The 21,299-nt window shown below is 39.2% G+C and overlaps 1 protein-coding gene across 1 annotated transcript in view; it reads left to right on the forward strand.

The window, feature by feature from the left end:
* The first annotated feature begins 9,060 nt into the window (after positions 1–9,060).
* Positions 9,061–21,299, forward strand: part of gmps (guanine monophosphate synthase) — a 19,514-nt gene continuing 7,275 nt past the window's right edge. The window contains exons 1-13 of the mRNA XM_037678058.1: positions 9,061–9,152; positions 11,797–11,969; positions 12,085–12,199; positions 12,436–12,533; positions 15,030–15,133; positions 15,334–15,527; positions 16,988–17,305; positions 17,437–17,610; positions 19,244–19,349; positions 19,576–19,691; positions 19,915–20,040; positions 20,817–20,932; positions 21,084–21,214. Of these exons, the coding sequence (XP_037533986.1) occupies positions 9,126–9,152; positions 11,797–11,969; positions 12,085–12,199; positions 12,436–12,533; positions 15,030–15,133; positions 15,334–15,527; positions 16,988–17,305; positions 17,437–17,610; positions 19,244–19,349; positions 19,576–19,691; positions 19,915–20,040; positions 20,817–20,932; positions 21,084–21,214 (1,798 nt within the window). The 5' untranslated portion in view covers positions 9,061–9,125. The remainder of the gene's footprint in view (positions 9,153–11,796; positions 11,970–12,084; positions 12,200–12,435; positions 12,534–15,029; positions 15,134–15,333; positions 15,528–16,987; positions 17,306–17,436; positions 17,611–19,243; positions 19,350–19,575; positions 19,692–19,914; positions 20,041–20,816; positions 20,933–21,083; positions 21,215–21,299) is intronic.

Raw genomic sequence — 21,299 nt, forward strand, 5'->3', positions numbered from 1 at the left:
AAACAGCCACTGGCCAAAAGGATGGACCAGCACAGAAGATCAACATCATCAGGCCAGGACTCTGCGGTCTACACTCATCTCCATGCAGGCCAGCGGTCACTCTTTCAGGGATGAAGATGTTCACATTCTGGACAGAGAGGAACGATGGTTTGAGAGAGGAGTAAAGGAGGCCATCTTTGTGAAAAGAAACCGTCCATCATTAAACAGGGGTGGAGGCCTCCGGGTTCAACTGTCCCCCTCTTACAATGCTGTGATTGCTAATATCACTCAGCCCTCTGTGAATAGTAAACAGCCATCAGTGTGCTAATGATCCATTGTTAGGCTGATGGTCCTTCTTGAGCATGTGATCAGCTGGTTTTGGTTGTCAGCAGCAAAACTGGTTGATCCACTCTGAGAAGGTGCTATTTAAGAGACTGAGCTGAATACAGCTCCTCAGACTGAGGAAGTCTCTCGGATGAAAGAGGAAACGTTTCTACATTTTTTTGTTGTTTTACTTTTTTTTTTTTTTTTTTTTGAATGTCCAGAGGACCAGATTGAACTTTTTTAGATTTTTCTACCTGGATTATTGAGCATGCATCAGGACAAATTGTCATTAGTTTTGCAGAGTTTTTTTTTATTATTGGTTTTGTTTAATATAATAAAATAAAATCTAAATTAAACTTACATATTAAATTAAATTAAATCCAAACAAAAACTAAACAGAATTAACCAAATAAATATGTATTAAGTTACATGTTTAGTCCAGAGAGGGCATTAAGCTCAAATCCCAGCCGGCACATTTCTGGGTGGAGTTTGCATGTTCTCTCTGTGCATGCATGGATTTTCTCAGTGTACTCCAGTTTCCTCCCACAGACCAAAAACATGCATGTTAGGCTGATTGGTAACTCTAAATTGTCTCTAGGTGTGAGTGAGAGAGTGAATGGCTGTTTGTCTCATTTGTCTCCTTGTGTCCCTGTGATGGACTGGAGACCTGTCCAGGGTGTCCCCCGCCCCTCGCACAGTGATTGCTGGACATGGACACCGGCGACCCCGGTGACCCAAAATGGAAGAAGCGGGTAAAAGATAACGGATGGATGTTTGAAGTCCTTAATAATCTATGTGTCATCTTCATAATCCAGATATAATCCTCATTATTCTATAAATGTAATTTTAGAATCCAACAAAAAGTACAACTGAAATGTTGACAAAAGATAACCGTATTTCTAGCCGTCCATCCAAATTCTACTTAAACTCTGCAGATATTTTGAGTCAAAAAATAAAGCGTAATTTTCTTTCTTGATCAATGGATCTCTTTGTTTGCTGTCATCTTGTATCTGTGACCCCACAGTTAATTTAGCAGTAATGGATAACATCATGCTGAGCTGCGTGGTGGCTGTGAGCCCATGTGAAGCTGCTTATACCAAAAGAAAACAAGTGACAGCACACAGACACGTGTTACAACATGTGATTAAAGCAGCACAGACAAACTGTTCATTAAAAAGATCAGTCTTAGAGGTAAACCTAAGTGATGCATGACTTTTTCTCTTCATATCAATACAAGGTTTTGTAAGAGCACCCTGACAAATAACACATCCATCAGTTTATGTTACATTTTTCACTTATTATGTTTTATTTAAATCTGAGCCTAAATTCTAGCTTTGGAAAACTGTGTCTCAGAACAGTCATTCAGCGTTTTGTAGCTGTTATATTTATACACTTCAGGCATAAATATTATATTATATTATGGGAAGAAATCAGAAAATACCCTACAGTGCCCCACCGCGATCATAATGTTTCTGACCTAATTTCCAAAACTGTGATGAATCACTCTGACAGTAAAGATGGTTTGGAGTTGATAAAAAAAAACTAAAGAATACAAATATAAAATGCAGTTAACAAATGTTCACTATTTCTAACCAAGTAATGTAACCACTACTTTGTGACAAATACTGTCTGAAAATAATTGATTTGATTATTTGATGTTCAAAATAATGGATTTTGAAATATAATAACCTATACTATACTATACTATACTATACTATACTATACTATACTATACTATACTATACTATACTATACTATACTATACTATACTATACTATACTATACTATACTTAAAAATTTCACTAGAGCCTGATTTATGTTTGGACAGTTTTTGTCCTGTTGAGCTCTCTGAATTGTCAAAAATAATAACCTCATCCAAACCATCCACATGTCTGATAGATCCCATCCTAACCAGACTGTTTAAAGAGGTATTTCCCCTAATTAATGTCCACAATTTGGATCTACTTAATTTTTCTTTAATGAATGGTTATGTACCAGAGCTCTTTAAGGTTGCTGTAATTAAACCTTTACTTAAGAAGTCTGACCTTGATTCAGAAATTCTGGCCAACTATAGACCTATATCTAATCTAACTTTCATCTAAAATAATTCTAGAGAAACTAGTTGCAGGTCAGTTGCGTGAACATCTACAAAGAAATAATCTGTTTGAGGAGTTTCAGTCAGGGTTTAGAGCTCATCATAGCACAGAAACATCACTAGTAAAAGTCACTAATGATATTCTCATGGCCTCAGACAATGGACTTGTGTCTATACTGGTCCTGTTAGACCTCAGTGCTGCATTTGATACAGTTGATCACAATATTTTACTACAGAGGCTTGAATATGATATTGGGATTACAGGAACAGCTCTAAAATAGTTTAAATCATATCTATATGATAGAGTCCAGTTTGTAAATGTAAATAAGAAAACTTCTTCATACACCAAAGTTAGTCATGGAGTTCCTCAGGGCTCAGTGCTTGGGCCAATACTCTTTACTTTATATTTGCTTCCATTAGGTAAAATTATTAAACAGCATGGGATAAATTTCCATTGTTATGCTGATGACACACAATTATATTTGTCCATTAAACCCAATGAATCCAATCAGCTACTTAGACTACAAACATGTCTTAAAGAAATAAAAACCTGGATGACCCTTAATTTTCTCCTGTTGAACACAGACAAGACTGAGGTTTTGGTTTTTGGACCTGAGCACCTAAAGAATTAATTTTTCAGTCTTTCTCCCTCCTTAGACGGCATCAATCTGTCCTCCAGCTCTAATGTTAAAAATCTTGGTGTTATTTTTGATCAGGACGTGTCTTTTATCCCCCACATTAAAAACGTTACTAGAACTGTCTTCTTCCACCTGCGTAATATCACTAAAACTAGAAACATCTTATCTAAAAATGATGCAGAAAAACTGGTCCATGCATTTGTCAGGTCTAGACTGGACTATTGCAATGGTTTATTATCTGGATGTCCAAATACTTCTTTAAAACGTCTTCAGTTGATCCAAAATGCTGCTGCCAGAGTCTTAACTGGAGTTAGTGGGAGAGATCATATTTCTCCAGTTTTAGTTTCTCTCCATTGGCTCCCTGTCAAGTCCAGAATAGAATTCAAAATCTTACTTCTAACCTACAAAGCTCTCAACAACCTAGCTCCATCTTATATTACAGATCTTACTGTTTCATATTTTCCTAACAGAGCACTTCGCTCTCAGACTGCAGGTTTACTTGTGGTTCCTAGAATTTACAAAAACAGAATGGGAGGCAGATCTTTTAGTTATCAGGCTTCTCTCTTGTGAAACCAACTTCCAATCTCTGTCCGTGAGGCTGACACATTATCCAGTTTTAAAACTAGGCTTAAGACTTTCCTTTTTGATAAATCCTATAGTTATGGTCGGCTTGGGTTTCCTGAGCTGTCCCTTTTTTTGTCGTTCAGATACACCTGGACCTGTACCTGGACCTATACCTGGACCTACCATTCTGTGTTTGTCTGTCTCTCCTTCCTGTACGCTCAACCAGCCAGTCAAAGCAGATGACTGCTTTCAAAAAACGCTCAATACAAAAACAACTGGACTTTATTTGTAATGCATTTATTTTACTTTATTTTACAAATAAAGTCCAGTTGTTTTTGTACTGAACGTTTTTTTAATTCATTATGTCCTGGATGACTGAGAATCTTCACCAGCAGATGGCCGCTTGTCCTGAGCCTGGTTCTGCTGGAGGTTCCTTCCTTTTAAAAGGGAGTTTTTTCTTTCCACTGTTGCCACTGTGCTTGCTCAGGATGGGAGACTGCAACGAAGCCAAGATTCATCTTGTCTGCTGGATTCCTTAGATAGAGAACTTTACTAATTGGCTTTTATCTATGTGAATGTTTCTGTAAAGTGCCCTGAGACAACTTTGTTGTGATTTGGCGCTATATAAATAAACTGAATTGAATTGAATTATACTATGAAATAACAAGATGCCATAAAATTTGTTGTTGTAAAATCATTTCGCTATTTTAATTTAAAAAAAAAAAAGTAAAAGCAACTAAAGACTAAAATTTTTATTGCAATATGTAGAAAGCTGCAGCTCTCTACAGGAATGTGTATTTTTTGTGGCATGTCCCTTCTCATAAAAGAAATACCAGGTTGAAAGTCTTCTAGGGCATATATCATAATCTTTCTATTTCACTACAGGAACAGATCTGAAACATGAAATCCTATAGTCTATTACATAAGCTACAGTAACAACAAGGAGTCTAAAAGTAACATTTGTCAAAATAAATACTCTCCAAAACAGTTAATACTTGTGACACAAGACACTGTAAGCATGGTGTCCCATGCTTACAGTGTCTTCAGCGCCCCTCTGATTTTCAGGCCCTTCCATTATCTTGGGCAGTAAGTCTTGTCCTGAGCTTTTGTTTATTGTGCTTTTTAAATTCCCCTAGCTGTGAACCAGTAAGATGCGAACCAGTAAGATAGGGGCTGCAGTAACTCGTGATCTGTGGTTGCATCAGGAAGAGCATCCAGTGTAGAACAAATCTGGATGTGTGTTTGCTCGCTTTGACAATCCTGAGAAAAGGAGCAGCTGAAAGAAAAAAAAAATTTAAACGAGGATGAACTTCAATAAGTTGAAAAGTGTGTCTGTGCTTTGCTCAATAAGTAATTAAGGCTGTAAAATAAAGTAGACCTCTGTCAGAAGGCATCTGCCTAACGCTCATATTGAAGTGCTTTTATAAATAACGTGTTTGTGACTACAGAGTCCTGAAATTCTGGTTTTGTGGTCCCCATCTGGCCCCCCTGTTTGCAAAATTTCTGGAGGCACCCCTGTCAAAAGGCAGTCAGACACCTGCAGTGCCTGTAAAAAGTATTCACCTCTTGGATGCTTTATGCTTTTATTAATGTCATAAATCAGTTTGGTCCGTATAAATTGGTCATCTTTACAAGAAATTTGTTTGACTTTTTTGGTCAAAAAAGTTTCACCTTTTGATTGATTCATGACAGCAACAAAACTTCAAACGTCCAAGGGCTGAGTACTTTATAGGTACAGTACATATACCTTCAAGAAACTCAAGGTTGTGTGAATGTTTATGAAGCATTCATTGTGATCCATTTTTCTCCCAAACATTTTTCAGCATCTTTCCCATTCCACAATTTTTGTGCTACTCTATTTCAACAAATCATAAATCAAAACATTCAGCTCTTTCAGGACAATCCTGCGATGACTTTTGGCATTGGTGCAACTTTAGCTTTTTGAAATATTTAGCCTTTCTGCCTTTTTTTTCTCATAAAAAAATGAATTGAACTCATTTTCCATTCTTCAAATCTTTCTGTTTACAACTTTTTACTGCTCCTTTCACATTTTGTTCTGCTTCAGCTTCCTTGTGTAAATTTTAATAATAACAACAATAATGTCATCACAATGTCAGCACTGTATGTTTCCATACAATGGCGAAATTAGTCTCTGCATTTAACCCATGGGGCAGCTATTGAAAGCGCCCGGGGGGCATTTTGGGGATGAGGCGTGCTGCCCAGAGACGCCACGTGATGTGCAGTGACTGGGGATCGAACCTGGGACTTTCGGGTCCCAAGCCGGCTGCCCTGCCTCTACACCATCTCGGCCCCAAATTTTCAAACAAATTCAGCTACTTTTAGGTAATCTTAGCTGTTTTTCCCCCCAGCTGTTTTGTGCTCCTTTCTGCTTTATTATTCTAACAGCAACATGTTTGTGCTACTTCTGACTTATTTCTGACTTATTTCTGCTTGTTATGATCCTTTCAGTTTATTTCTGCAAGTTTAAACTATTTCTGCTATTTTAGCTATTGTATTACTGTATTTTGTTGTTGTTGTGCTAATTTTAGCCTTTTCAGCTAATTCCACATTTTTTGCACCCATTTCAACTTTTTTCAGCAAAAGTGTGTTCTCTCCACTTCCTTCTGATAATTTAAGCTTAAATTTTAGCTACTATTCAGCTGGGTTGGGTTTTTTTTTTTGTTGTTGTGCAAATTTTGCTTTTTTTCCACAGATCATTTCCACCTTTTGTGCTAATTTCTGCTTCTTTCAGCCTACTGGTAATTGGGCAAAATTGTGCTCTCTCCACCTCCTTCTGCTCCACTCACTTTTTGCACACTTACTTTTTTCCCATTCCCCTCAGGAAGGAGGTTGAGGAGCATTAAGTGTAGAACCACTAGAGTGAGGAACAGCTTCTACCCTGAAGCTGTTAGACTCAAGAATCTCTAACCATCACTGTGGAAAAAAAAAAAAAAGTTAAGCTTGCTCTACATTTTAAGCTGTTTTTAGCATTTTTAGCTAATTTCAGCTGTTTTCAGATAAATTCCAAGTTTTTAATGGTGATTTCTGCTACTTTCACAACTTCTTTCTGATAATTTCAGCTTGTTATGCTCCTTTCAGCTTAATTATGCTAGTTTCAGCTAGTTCTGCTTTTTCAGCTACTATTTAGCTGTTTGTATGCTAATTTTAGCTTTTTCATAATTTTTTTAGCTCATTTCTGATTTACCTCATTTTGTATTTTGCTTTGTGTGTTACCTGTTGTTTTGTCTGTACAGCACTTTGGTTGGCCTTGTTGCTGTTTTAAGTGCTTTATAAATAAAGTGGTATGGTATTTCAGCTCTTTCTGCTTTCTTCTAGTAGTTTAAGCTACTTTCTGCCTTTCAGCTATACTTTTCAGGCCTTTTTGGGCTAATTTAAGCTTTTTTAAGCTACTTTCCTAAGTTTTCTGTTAATTTCTAAATATTTAAACCAGTTTCAGCAAAGATGTGTTCTTTCTGCTTTCTTCGTGGTAATTTAGGCTTGTTCTTCAATTTCAGCTAGATTTCAGCATGTTTTTAAGCTAATTTCAGCTGTTTCTCTGCAAGTTCTTCTACAATATGCTGGTGAAGATTCTCAGTCATCCAGGACATGATGAATATATTATATTATCAGGTTTATAACCTGTGATAATATAATATATAATATAATAACCTGAATCACTCACTCCTGTTTGAATTGAGAAAGCTCCTCGGATGAGGAGCGAAACGTCTTCTGTTACAAATCAAGTCCAGTTGTTTTTGTATTGAACGCTTTTTGAATTCTACAATAAGCATTCACAATGCATTTTTGCAGAAAATGCAATTTCTCTAGTTTCAGAACATCAGCATTCTGCAGCATCACGCCTTAATGAATTTCATCTCTCATCATGAAGTGCTTTGAGCGAATTATCAAGACTCACATCTGTGCCTCCCTCCCTGACACCCTGCACCCCCTACAGTTCACACACAGAGCAAACAGGTCTACAGATGATGCCTTTGCTTTAGCAGTTCACACCTCCCTCAGCCATCTGGAGAAGGTAAACACTTATGTGAGAATGCTCTTCATTGACTACAGCTCAACATTCAACACCATAATCCCCTCCAAACTGGTCTCCAAGTTCACCACACTGGGCCTGGAGAAGTCCATCTGCTGCTGGATACTGGACTTCCTCACCAACAGACCACAGGCAGTGAGAATCGGCAGTCACCTCTCCTCCACACTAGTCCTCAGCACCGGTACACCTCAGGGCTGTGTCCTCAGTCCACTCTCTCTATTCACACATGACTGTACCGCCAAGCACAGCAGAAATGTCATCCTCAGGTATACTGATGACATCACCATCTTGGGCCTCATCACCAACAACGACAAGAGTGTCTACAGAGGTGAGGTGAAATCACTGACCAGCTGGTGTCAAGAAAATAACCTCTCTCTTAATGTCAGCAAAACAAAGGAGATGATGGTGAACTTCAGGAAACAAGAGTGGAGGTCAGCACTCCACCATCTACATAAACAGCACTGAGGTGGAGCAGGTCAGCAGCTTCAAGTTCCTCAGCATTCACATTACTGAGGATCTATCCTGGAGTTTACAGACACTGTGGTCAAGAAAACCCGACAAAGACTCCAGTTCATAAGAAGACTAAATAAGTTTGGTACAAACACCAGCATCCTCACAAACTTTTATAGGTGCACCATTGTGAGCCTGCTGACAGGCTGCATCACAGGGTGGTACGGGAACTGCACCAGTCAGAGCTGGAAAGCACTACACAGGGTGGTGCAAACAGCAGAGAGGACATCACTGGTCGCAGTCTCCACACCATCCAGGACATCTACCACAGTCGATGTCTGCGTAAAGCACGCAGCATCATTAAGGACCACACCCACCCAGCACAAGGACTCTTCCATCTACTACCCTCAGGCAGACGATACAGGAGTCTGCCATTACGTACAAAAAGACTCAAAGACAGTGATTATCCATAAGCTGTCAGATTACTGAACTCTTGATAAATAACACTGAACTACAATAATCTAAAAAAGTCAAGTCCTCTGGACGTTCATAAAACAAAACAACAACAAAAAAAATTGTCTTTCATCCGAAAGACGAAACGTTTCTACAATTTTTTGTTTTTGTTTTTGTTTGGGTTTTTTTGACCGTCCAGAGGATTTGACTTAACTTTTCTAAATGTTTCTACCTGGATTATTGAGCATGCATCAAGATATTGACAATAACATTGCACCAAGCCACGTCTGTGACACCTAACATGACTGATAGCTAGTGACAGCTAATATGTTGATTGCTGCTGCACTATGTGGCTGTATCATGTATGTCACTACCTTACCATCATAATTCATCTCAATGTTACTACCTGCAGTAACCTGTCACACAACCTTTGTATGTTTGGTTTAATACCTTTGATTACTTCGCTCCGCCCATAAACGCTGACGTGTGTGTTTTGAGGAGGAGGGACAGCGGCATCTGCTTTCCAACAGTCGGAGGGGACAGTGTCTCTACTCAACACGGACAGTCCTCCATGGCTCTGTGTAACGGAGAAAGCAAGGTCAGTGGAGAGCAGCCGCTGTTTATGTGATTTGACGTCTGAACTGTAATTCGGCCTCTGTGCACCTCGGGTTGAAAGTTATCGAGGCTGTAAATATTACCACCAGTACCGGGGAGTAAGGACGTTGAATGTCTGCCTGTTGCGGTGATACATTTAACATGTCGCTACAGTTGCTAATCAGCTACACGTGATGTAGCTGAGATGTCGGGCATGAGTACAACGAGTTAAATATATGTATTGTTTTCCATTGTACGTGTTCGCGTTCCTCGTATTGTTGGTCCCCCACAACACTCCAGCTTCAAGCGCCGCATGGGTTTTAGCTTAGCTCGGCTAATAGCCAGACAGTTAGCCGCTAACATGCTAGCACTCGCTACAACGGTTAGGAGCAGCTCAGCAAGGAAATTAGCCGAAATTATTTTGGAACTAAAAAGTCATCTTGAGGCAAACTAATATACTTTGTAAGGCAGCTGTCATGCACTTAAAGTTAAAATAACGCTTACTGTCGGTTTGCTAACGTCGTCACTAAGCTAGCCAACTTGCGGTTTCAGCGAGGTGTTGTATCGAAAAAGGCACCCCTCCTATTTTGGAGAACGCGTTCCAACGCATTTGTTTTCACTCACTGAATAAAAATCAAAACAGACAAACTGACCTCTGGTTTTCAGTAATCTTAATGACACGGCTTTCTAAGATTATGCGATTGTTATTATTTAAGTGTGTTTATGGCAAGCTAGTCTGCCTCTACTGTCAACAAAAAAGTTAAGGTTACAATTTAACACCGTCTAACCGTATTGTCGTAATTATTATCAGTTTGTCTTGTGTTTGAAGTAAGAGATTAGAGTCGTTGTCCAGTGGGGCTGTACATAATCCTGGAAGTTTAGCTCTCTTAAAAAGTGTAAGGTTTGTAAGTGTTTCAAAATAAAGAAAAACAAAACAGTACTGGTAAATAATTATGTTCAGAAGTGCAATAAAAACACAAATTAGTTTCTCATTTTTGAGTTTTCTCTCTCTCTCTTTATATATATATATATCCTAACACAAACGCATACACCTTTCCCAGGACAAGGCTTATTTGACAGCAGCGTGCCTTTTTCAGCACACTGTCAAATTTAGGTTTTACTACTATGTTACCAGACAATCTGGTAAAGTTTGCTCGAAAACTAAACTTTTTTTAGGGGTGCACCGATAAAGCACCGATTTCACCAATTTTTTTGTTTGTTTGTTTTAACAATTGTCTGAACTTCATTTGTATTTCAGAGCACTACCTCATGGCCAGTTAAAAGAAGTTTGTATTGCTTCTATGATATTGTTCAAGGGTATGTTTCTCAATAAAATAATATTGGAAAATTGAAGGTGCATTGTGATCTTATAACACCTGACAGTGTCGCTTATTAAACAGAATCAGTATCGGACAAAATTGGAATTGGCAGGTCAGACTTTTTTTAAATCGGTGATCGGCCAGAAAACTGCAATCGGTGCACCCCTACTTACCCCTACTTTTTTTTTTTATAACGGCTCATCATTTTGCCTGCTTGCCAACAAGATATTAAAATACAGGTAAACACTTTAAACAATTGTCTGCTGTTTTCTATAACCACGTGGGGTCGTTTTTTTTTTTTAGCCTCCCTCACGTTTACCCATTTTGTTGTCCCTAAACTGGTGTTTCTATATATTTATATCTATTTAAAAAAAAAAGAAAAGTGTCATTTGTTAACTGCCTCAAATTTGCACATAACATTTCTTGCAAACATTTTTTTATGGTTATCTGCCTCATTTAATTTTTCGCCTCGTTTGACACGCACGTCTTTATTCCCATCCGCTGTCACAAGTGGTCACGAGAGAGAGGATAAACTACGTCTTTGTGAACTCGTTATCAGGACTAATTTGAAAGTTTGTCCATTATATTCTGATGCATGCTCAATAATCCAGGTAGACAAATGTAACAAAGTTAAGTCCGGTCCTCTGGATGGTTTCTTCTTGTTGAAACGTTTAGTCTTTTACTCAGAAGATTTCTTTAGTCTGAGGGGCTGCAACAAACTCAGTCTTATAAATAGCACCATCTCATAGTCTTTTGGATAAAAGATGAAACGTTTCAACAAGAAGGATCCGTCCAGAGGACCAGACTTAACTTTGTTAGATGTCCATTATATTGTGAAACAGTTTCATGTTGTGGATGTATCTGATTTTTCATCTGCATGTGTGTTTTTATATAGTCCCTTTATGTCTGTTTAAGATTGCATTTTTTGCATCTCAGTTTAAATCCATACATCTGGTCTATAATCTAAGGGCCCTGTGCCTCTGGCCAGAGGGCACATTTAAATGATCAGTTCATGCTAAAAACTGGTGACTGGTTAGGGTTTCATGTGATTTGGGTAATGGTTTCAGCATGTTTCACAAGCGTGCCTGTCTGTATCTTCACTCACATGTCTGTAATCATGTTGTGCCTCACCGAGTCACATTTTCTAGGGACGAGTCAGAGACGAACAAACCTTCTGCATGCAGAGCTGTCAATAAACTGTTGGTCTTTGAACACATTAAGCCTGTATTTGTATCAAAAAAAAATATTTTAAGCATTTTGTTTAATTGAAAAAGAGGGGAGAAACCACAAGTACGATGTGTGTGTGTGTGTGTGTGTGTGTGTGTCTAGCTGGAGATCAGCAGCTCAGAGCAGAATGGGTCCTACGAGGGGGCAGTGGCGATCCTGGATGCAGGAGCACAGTACGGGAAGGTGATTGACAGGCGAGTGCGGGAGCTGTGCGTACGCTCCGAGATTCTTCCCTTAGAGACCCCGGCCTTTGCTCTCAGAGAACAGGGTTACAGGTGAGATTTTCAGACCTTTAGGATCATTTTTTATATTCTCTAAAGATGAAAATGTGAAAATGCTTGATTTTTTTGGGGGGGTGGTATTTGATTTTCTCTCTTTTCCACTTCTTAGAGCAATCATTATTTCAGGAGGTCCAGCTTCTGTGTATGCTGAAGATGCTCCCTGGTTTGATCCAGCTATATTCACCATAGGAAAGCCAGTTCTTGGGATTTGCTATGGGATGCAGGTATTTCAAGCACATTTTGCAATAATGGACAGATGGTTGAACTTGTATAAAGATTTATTATTCTTTCCTAAGTTGTTGATCACCTGTATTTTTTTAAGCAAAGGAAAATCATTAAGTCCTTTTACAGTTTACTGAAACTATACTAAACTCTTGCAGTCTTCAAAGCACTTTTTTAAAAACTTTTCTACACTGAAGTTCTTTTTAAGTATTAATACTGGTGTGTGCTTGTGTTACAGATGATGAACAAGGTTTTTGGTGGCACAGTACACAAAAAGAGTGTACGGGAGGATGGAGTGTTCAGCATTGCTCTGGACAACACATGCTCCCTTTTCAGGTACTGGAGTGGCATTATATGTCCTTTGAGGTGTTTTTATTTATACAGTGCTTTGTGAAAGTATTCGGCCCCCTTGAACTTTTCAGCCTTTGCCACATTTCAGGCTTCAAACATAAAGATATAAAATTTTAATTTTTTGTGAAGAATCAACAAGAAGTGGGACACAATTGTGAAGTGGAATGAAATTTATTGGATGTGTCAAACTTTTTTAACAAATAAAAAAACTGAAAAGTGGGGTGTGCAATATTATTCGGCCTCCTTGTGTTAATACTTTGTAGCGCCGCCTTTTGCTGCAGTTCCAGCTGCAAGTCTCTTGGGGTTTGTCTCTATCAGTTTTGAACATGGAGACACTGAAATTCTTGCCCATTCTTCTTTGCAAAACAGCTCGAGCTCAGTGAGGTTGGATGGAGAGCGTTTGTGAACATCAGTCTTCAGCTCTTTCCACAGATTCTCGATTGGATTCAGGTCTGGACTTTGACTTGGCCATTCCAACACCTGGATACGTTTATTTGTGAACCATTCCATTGTAGATTTGGCTTTATGTTTTGGATCATTGTCTTGTAGGAAGATAAATCTCCGTCCCAGTCTCAGGTCTCTTGCAGACTCAAACAGATTTTCTTCCAGAATGGTCCTGTATTTGGCCCCATCCATCTTCCCATCAATTCTGATCATCTTCCCTGTCCCTGCTGACAAAAGCAGGCCCAAACCATGATGCTGCCACCATGTTTGACAGTGGGGATGGTGTGTTCAGAGTGATGAGCTGTGTTGCTTTTACGCCAAACATATCGTTTTGCATTGTGGCCAAAAATTGGATTTTGGTTTCATGTGACCAGAGCACCTTCTTCCACATGTTTGGTGTGTCTCCCAGGTGCTTGTGACAAACTTTAAACAACACTTTTTATGGATATCTTTGAGAAATGGCTTTCTTCTTGCCACTCTTCCATAAAGGCCAGATTTGTGCAGTGTACGACTGATTGTTTTCCTATGGACAGACTCTCCCACCTCAGCTGTAGATCTCTGCAGTTCATCCAGAGTGATCATGGGCCTCTTGGCTGCATCTCTGATCAGTCTTCTCCTTGTTCCAGATGAAAGTTTAGAGGGACGGCCGGGTCTTGGTAGATTTGCAGTGGTCTGATACTCCTTCCATTTCAATATGATTGCTTGCACAGTGCTCCTTGGGAAATCTTTTTGTATCAAAATCTGGCTTTAAACTTCTCCACAACAGTATCTCAGACCTGCCTGGTGTGTTCCTTGGTCTTCATGATGCTCTCTGCTCTTTGAACAGAACCCTGAGACTATTACAGAGTAGGTGCATTTATACGGAGACTTGATTACACACAGGTGGATTCTATTTATCATCACCAGTCATTTGGGACAACATTGGATCATTCATAGATCCTCACTGAACTTCTGGAGTGAGTTTGCTGCACTGAAAGTAAAGGGGCCGAATAATATTGCACGCCCCACTTTTCAGTTTTTTATTTGTTAAGAAAGTTTGATACATCCAATAAATTTCATTCCACTTCACAATTGTGTCCCACTTGTTGTTGATTCTTCACAAACAATTAAAATTTTATATCTTTATGTTTGAAGCCTGAAATGTGGCAAAAGGTTGAAAAGTTCAAGGGGGTGAATACTTTCGCAAGACTCTGTATATATTGGCTTTAATCAGTTTCACACTTTATATATTTTAGGTGTGGATGAAACATACCAATTCTGATTTAAATATTTTGCTTGTTTTTTAGTTAAAGGGGGTCTCACTATTTATTTGCACAAATTTTAGAGACTTGTTGTTTACAGCCTTTACAAAATGAGGCATTTCTTTTGTTTTTTGTATTTCTATTGAAGTCAAAATTAGCTCTTTAGACAATAATAATTAGGTCACAACTGACATGGTAAATCAGACAGGAACAAACTTTTTATTTGTGTAAATAATCAAATGCCCTCCTTGGATTATGGTAGTGAGAACACTCTGTTAAAACTGTAACTTTGGTTTAACGAGCATCAAAGTTCATGCTCAATAATCCAGTTGAAAATCCAACAATGTTCAGTCAGGTCTTCTGGATGATTATTTTATTGTTGAAACGTTTTGTCCTTCATCCAAAGGACTTCTTCAGTCCGAGGAGCCACAACAAGCTCAGTCCCATAAGTGGCTTACTCGCATAGTGGACCAACCAGTTGTTTCTGGAGTCCGCCCCCCGTCAACTCCTCTGAGGCAGCCATAGCCAGAGTGGTTCAAAACATCAAAATGTTGACGATGAAGGACGAAACATTTTAGCAATAAAAGAAACATCCAGAGGACCTGACTTAACTTTGTTGGGTTGGTTTAACTAAGTTAGTCACATTTCATTCTGGCACCCACATGTTTTCCGGGTTATTCCAAAAATGTAAGGTTCATACTCTTTTTGGTTCAAGCACAGACTGTAAACATGAACACTCACAGTGTTGACAAACTGCATATCTTTCTCTGTGGCCTGTGTGTGTTTTTCTTATCAGAGGCCTCCAGAAGGAGGAACTGGTGCTGCTGACCCACGGAGACAGCGTGGATAAAGTAGCTGATGGCTTTAAAGTTGTGGCCCAGTCAGGAAACATTATTGCTGGTGAGGAGCCCAGATGATAATCTTTAGGACTAGTTCACTCATCTAAATTTATTTTTATTGTCGTATAATTTGCATAAATGTTTTAACTTCTGTGCTGTTTGAAAGCCTTAGACTGTATGAAGCTACAGTTCACTATATTTGTGTTTAAATGAGTTATCGAGGCGGCTTTCCTTTATAACATCTCTTCTTCTGGCCTCTAGGGATTGCTAATGAACAAAAGAAGCTGTATGGCACCCAGTTTCACCCCGAAGTTGACTTAACAGAGCGAGGCATGGAGATGCTGCGTAACTTCCTGTTTGAGATCGCAGGATGCACAAGTAACTTCACCGTTCAGAACCGTGAGCAGGTCTGCATCAGTGAGATCAGAGAAAAAGTGGGCAGTTCTAAAGTTCTGGTGAGTGAGCTTCTCAAAATTTTACATTATCACCTGCCATCGTATAAGGCAAGCAGTCATTTAATCGACTTTGTGTGTGGGCATGTTCGTGGTCATTTATTTGTCCGTTAGCAAAACATCTCATGAACCATCAGACTGATTTTAATAAAGAGAAAACTCTACAACTGATTGACTTTTGGAGTCAGCTTGATTAATTTGCCTTCACTGCTAATCAACTTTAGCAAACACAAAAAAGAACAACTCATCCATGTTTACAGATACTGGCTAAAGTTTGATTTGGTGGTAGTGAAGTCATCCCCAGTGCAAACTCTGAACGCTAACAGATCGCACAAGATCTTAGTTGTCCCCCATCACGGAGCGAGAAGGGGAATTAGGATTACCGTCCCAAAGGCTCATTTGCCCGTGATGTGAGCTGATAACTCGGAAACTAAGTGAGACACCAACTTCCATTTTGGTGTGTGGCTGCATGTATACATAAGAAAGGTCACTTTTGAAACGTGGGTCGCCATGTCAAAATTCAAGTCAAGTCAAATTTATTTATAAAGCACATTTAAAACAGCAGCTGTTACCAAATTGCTTAACAGTAAGATCAAGGCAGTATAAAATAACAAGTTGTAATTAAAAGCAAAAAAACACAAAAAAAAATAAGAAACAACAAAATACTAAATCAAATCACACTGTGTTAAATGTCAGTGAATACAGGTGTGTTTTTAGGAGAGATTTAAACGCAGGCCTGTCTAATGCTGATGGGCAGATTGTTCCAAACTTTAGGGCCCACGACTGAAAAAGCCTGATCTCCTCTGAGCTTCAACCTGGTTTTTGGTACAACCAAAGGCAGCTGATCAGATGATCTCAGTGCTGGAGAAAGAACATATGGTTGAAGTAGGTCAGAGAGGGATGAGGGTGCAAGACCATTAATGTACTTGTAGGTCACCAGGAGAATTTTGAAATCTATTCTGACATGATGGACACCACTCATCTATGCTTACATAAATATCTATCATTTGAGGAAACAATGCGTTCTAGTTTTTATATTGCTTAAAAATAAAGACTGCGGTGGCCAAAGTTTAACAGTCAAGACCACCACTGGACACCCCCTGGCTCCGCCATTGCACCTGGTGGTGGATAAAATTGTTCTTGCTGCTTTCAAGGGTCCATCACTCTGCTGCCCCGGACAAGCAAAAAGTACAAAAAAAACAGCTACCTCTTATAAACAGTGTAACTTCTACACACTGCAATATCTTGTACCAAAAACATTAAGGTTCACTCTCATTCCCAGTTTAATTCCAGTCCAGAATAACACTCATCTTGAAAACTACAAACATTCGCTATTTATCCGTCAGTGATGGGGGACATCTCACCACTTGTTTAAAACTTTGACATGCAAGTTCTTTGTTGAACCTTGGCCAGCCCGTGTTTGTTTTGGTCACTAAAGATCCTTTTTCTGTTCATATGTTCAGGTGCTGCTGAGTGGTGGAGTAGACTCCACAGTCTGCACAGCCCTCCTCAACAAAGCTCTAAACCAGGACCAAGTGATAGCCGTTCATATTGACAACGGCTTCATGAGGAAGAGGGAGAGTCAGAGTGTGGAGGAAGCCCTAACCAAGCTGGGCATTAAACTCAAAGTTGTAAATGCAGCACACACCTTTTATAACGGGACAACAACCCTTCCCATCTCTGAGGAGGACAGGACGCCACGGAAACGCATCAGCAAGACACTGAATATGACCACCAACCCTGAGGAGAAGAGAAAAATTATTGGAGACACTTTTGTCAAAGTGAGTTTGTTTTTTTACACGTTTTACTAATTTTTACCAAAGACTTTAATAAAATTAAATATTAGCTGCTTTCGTTGACTTAATGATTATAGTTTTCTCTTTAATCATTGTATATGACTATTGTTTCACAGGTGGCAAATGAAGTACTTGGAGAAATGAATCTGAACCCAGAAGAGGTTTTCCTGGCGCAGGGAACCTTGCGGCCCGATCTCATCGAGAGCGCTTCTCATATTGCCAGCGGGAAGGCGGAGGTCATCAAAACACACCACAACGACACTGAGCTCATCCGCAAACTCAGAGACGAGGTAGCGGCTCACACAGACACTCGCGTTATATCTGCCCCCCACACACACACACTGTTTGTGCTCCTGTGAATCTGAATGCATTACACAACAAGTGGTGGAATAGATGGACCGTATTCAACAGATAAAAGATCGTCCCTTTTTGCTTTTAAGTTTATAGATTTTTTTGGTTTCTGTTTACCGTATTTTCCACCGTACACGCCGCTCCGTCCTATAAGTCGCATCAGTCCAAATATGTCTTAAAAAAGTGGAAAAATCCATAAATGTCGCTTCGCTGTATGAGTTGCATCTATTATGCGTCACCGCTGACGCGTCGCGTTTCTTACATGTCATCACTGACAACTCTGAAATGTGGGTCGATGTGCCAAAAATCGACGGGCTGCCAAACGGTGGCCATGGGAGTGTGCACGGGAGGACTTGATAAGAATTTAACAAGATTAGCACTTAAAAACAAGTATTTGTTTGCTCGACATTATACTAAAGGTGTGTCTCAGTCTAACGTTTGCTTAATAAATGCATTTTGAGGGTCAAATCAGCTGCATTTCAAAAGCTGATACGTGAAAGTAAACGCGTACACGCCACATGTCGCCGTACAAATTTAACAAGATAAACCCCTAAAAACAAGTATTTGTTTGCTTGAAATTATACTAAAGGTGTGTCTCAGTCTAACTTTTCCTTAATAAATGCACTTTGACTGTCAATTCAGCTGCATTTTCAAAACCCAATTCACATAAACTTGCACACACAGAGGGACAAGCTGCTGTTCATTTCTTTGAAATTTAACAAGATAAACACCTAAAAACAATTATTTATTTGCTCGACTTTATAGTAAAGATGTGTCTCATTTGCTTAATAAAAGAACTTTAACGGTCAAATCAGCTGCATTTCAAAAGTATTCGGTGCTCCGGGAGCGTGCAGAGGGAGGACAAAAAGGAAGGAGGAACGCTGCTTGTTTCTTCGAAATTTAACCTAAAGTTATTATTTGTTTGCTTGACATCATAGCAACGGTGTGTCTCAGTTTAACTTTTACTTAATAAATGCACTTTAATGGTCAAATTAGCTGCTGAGGCGGTGCAGCCGTTTTAACTTGCTCCAAGCAGCGAGCAGAACGAAGGTGGAAGACTGCGGCAAGCCGATTGTGTCATTAATAGCTGGTGAGGAGTCTCAGGCATCCAGGACTTGGTAAATTCAAAAAAAAGTTCAAGACAAAAACAATAAAGTATAACGAATAATAAATAAAGTCCTGTTGTTTTTGTCTTGAACTTTTTTGAATTTGTCATTATAGCCACTTTTATGTATTACATGACACAACGGCATGCCTTACTGCTACTATTACTCTGCTGCCATCAAGTGGCTGAAAATGGTAGTGTTCAATATTTTCATTCAGAATGAATGAAAACGTTCACATCTCAGCCAAAAATTGGTTTATAGATATGGGAAAACGCCATAAATGTGTAGCTTCGGCCTATAAGTTGCAGGGCATGTAAATTATGAAAAAAAAAATGCGACTTATAGGCTGAAAAATAGTGTTTTATTTATTTTTCTTTGTAAAATTCAATATACAACTATGAAACACATAACGCCCTTAAATCCCCCACTACAATAATTCTGATTGTAACTCCTTGTTGCCCTTCAGGGAAAAGTCATCGAACCCCTGAAAGATTTCCATAAAGATGAGGTGAGAGCGCTGGGGAGAGAGCTGGGCCTACCAGAGGAGATCGTCTCTCGGCATCCGTTCCCTGGCACGTACACACACACACATGCCTTTAGCATGTTTACATATGACAACTTTTACTGTAGTGGTTTAGATCAATTTAATGCTTTATAGATTTTATAAATTTATTTATTTTTGCTTCAGTTTGGTTCATTTTTTGTTTGTTTAATAGTGCAGATGCATTCAGGCTTCAAGCTGATTTTGTTTTGTTTTTTTGCTAAAACCTGATGGATCACTGTCATGTTTTCCTGTAGGTCCTGGTTTGTCCATCAGAGTGATTTGTGCGGAGGAGCCTTACGTTTGTAAGGATTTTGCTGAAACAAACAACATTCTCAAAATTGTCACAGACTTTTCAGCAAGTGTCAAAAAGGTCAGTAAGTTAGAAAATAAAACATGTTTTCTTTTGACTTTTCTGATTAATTGACGTGTTTCAAAGACAATCTGTCAACTGGTTTAAAACGTATGCACTGTAAATTATCTACAGGTTGGCATCTTTTAACCAGATCTGCCCACTGTGTCTTTGTTTTAACTAAACCAAGCAACTTTTCAGTACAAAATTCTATCAGTGATTAACCACCTTTTTCTCTTTCCAGCCTCATGTTTTGCTCCAAAGAGTCAAGTCATGCATATCAGATGAGGAGGAAGAGAAGCTCATGCAGATCACCAGCCTTCATTCACTCAATGCCTTCTTGCTGCCCATCAAAACTGTTGGTGTCCAGGTAAACCTCCTGATGAAGCAACTCTTGAAAATTATCACCAACTTTCTCTTTTTATAGTTTGTTCTCTGCCTAAAAAAACTATTCAAACATTGCAACTTTTCTTAAAATCATCAATATTTTCCACATACGTTGTGAGCTCAAATAGTCTTGAAACAGATGTAAAATCTTAGAAGTTTTAAAATCTAGTTTAGCTATAGTTTGTTGGGATGTGTCGGCTGCTGCTTGTATGTAGAGAAACCCTTTGTTTTCAGAGGCATAGATATCTTGACCACAAGTCTCCTGGTCAATAACTATAATTGAGTTCCCAGTCATAATACACACCCACACAAAGCTTCTCTAAGTCTCACCTCTTTATCTCTCTTCAGCTCAGCAGGGTGTGATCTGTAGAAATGATTTAACAAATTAAAAGTTACCCATAAACAGACTCGCAGTGTTCTCTTGAGAAAAGAACAGCCATAAATTCTTTCCCCACACAAACACTGCAGTCAGCCAGTGACTGTGTGTTTTGTAGGTGTGTCCGTATATATTCTGTCTGACACCAGAAGTTTAAATTTAACCCAAACCTCAAACCGTGGGTAGCACAGAACTCTTTGGACACACAAAAACAGATTTTTTTTAGGCTGTGTCTGACATTGGAGAAAGACTTCATATTGAAAAGTTATGTTCTTCATATTGAAAAGTTATGTTTTAACACAAATGCCTGTTTGTGCTCTCCTTTGTTCCCATTTAATCAGTGTAAGTCTGTGAAGATAAAACAAGATTTCTGTCTACTTTAGGGTGATTGCCGGTCTTACAGTTATGTGTGTGGTGTCACGAGTAAAGAATCTCCACACTGGGAGTCACTCTTGTTCCTGGCCCGGCTCATTCCTCGCATGTGCCATACCATCAACAGGTAATGTGAAAAACTGTTCTGACTGCATCACGCGTCGTTTTCTGTGACACCCAAAAAATGTAAATCCAGTCTTTCAAAAAAACTAAACACTGGATCATGGAATCCCCTGCAGTCAGTGATTCATTCCTGTTTCTCTCTTCTTTTTCCCCAGAGTTGTGTATATATTTGGGTCCCATGTCAAGGAACCACCAACAGACATTACACCAACTTTCCTGACCACAGGAGTTCTGAGCACGCTCAGACAGGCGGACTTTGTAGCTCACTCTATTCTTAGGGAGTCTGGTAAGTGTCTGAGCAGAAGAGGTTCCAGACCCCCCCCCCACACACACACACACACACACACACACACACACACACACACACACAC

The sequence above is a fragment of the Nematolebias whitei genome, chromosome 6 (assembly GCF_014905685.2).
Source record: "Nematolebias whitei isolate Nwh7 chromosome 6, NemWhi1, whole genome shotgun sequence".
Lineage (NCBI taxonomy): Eukaryota > Metazoa > Chordata > Actinopteri > Cyprinodontiformes > Rivulidae > Nematolebias > Nematolebias whitei.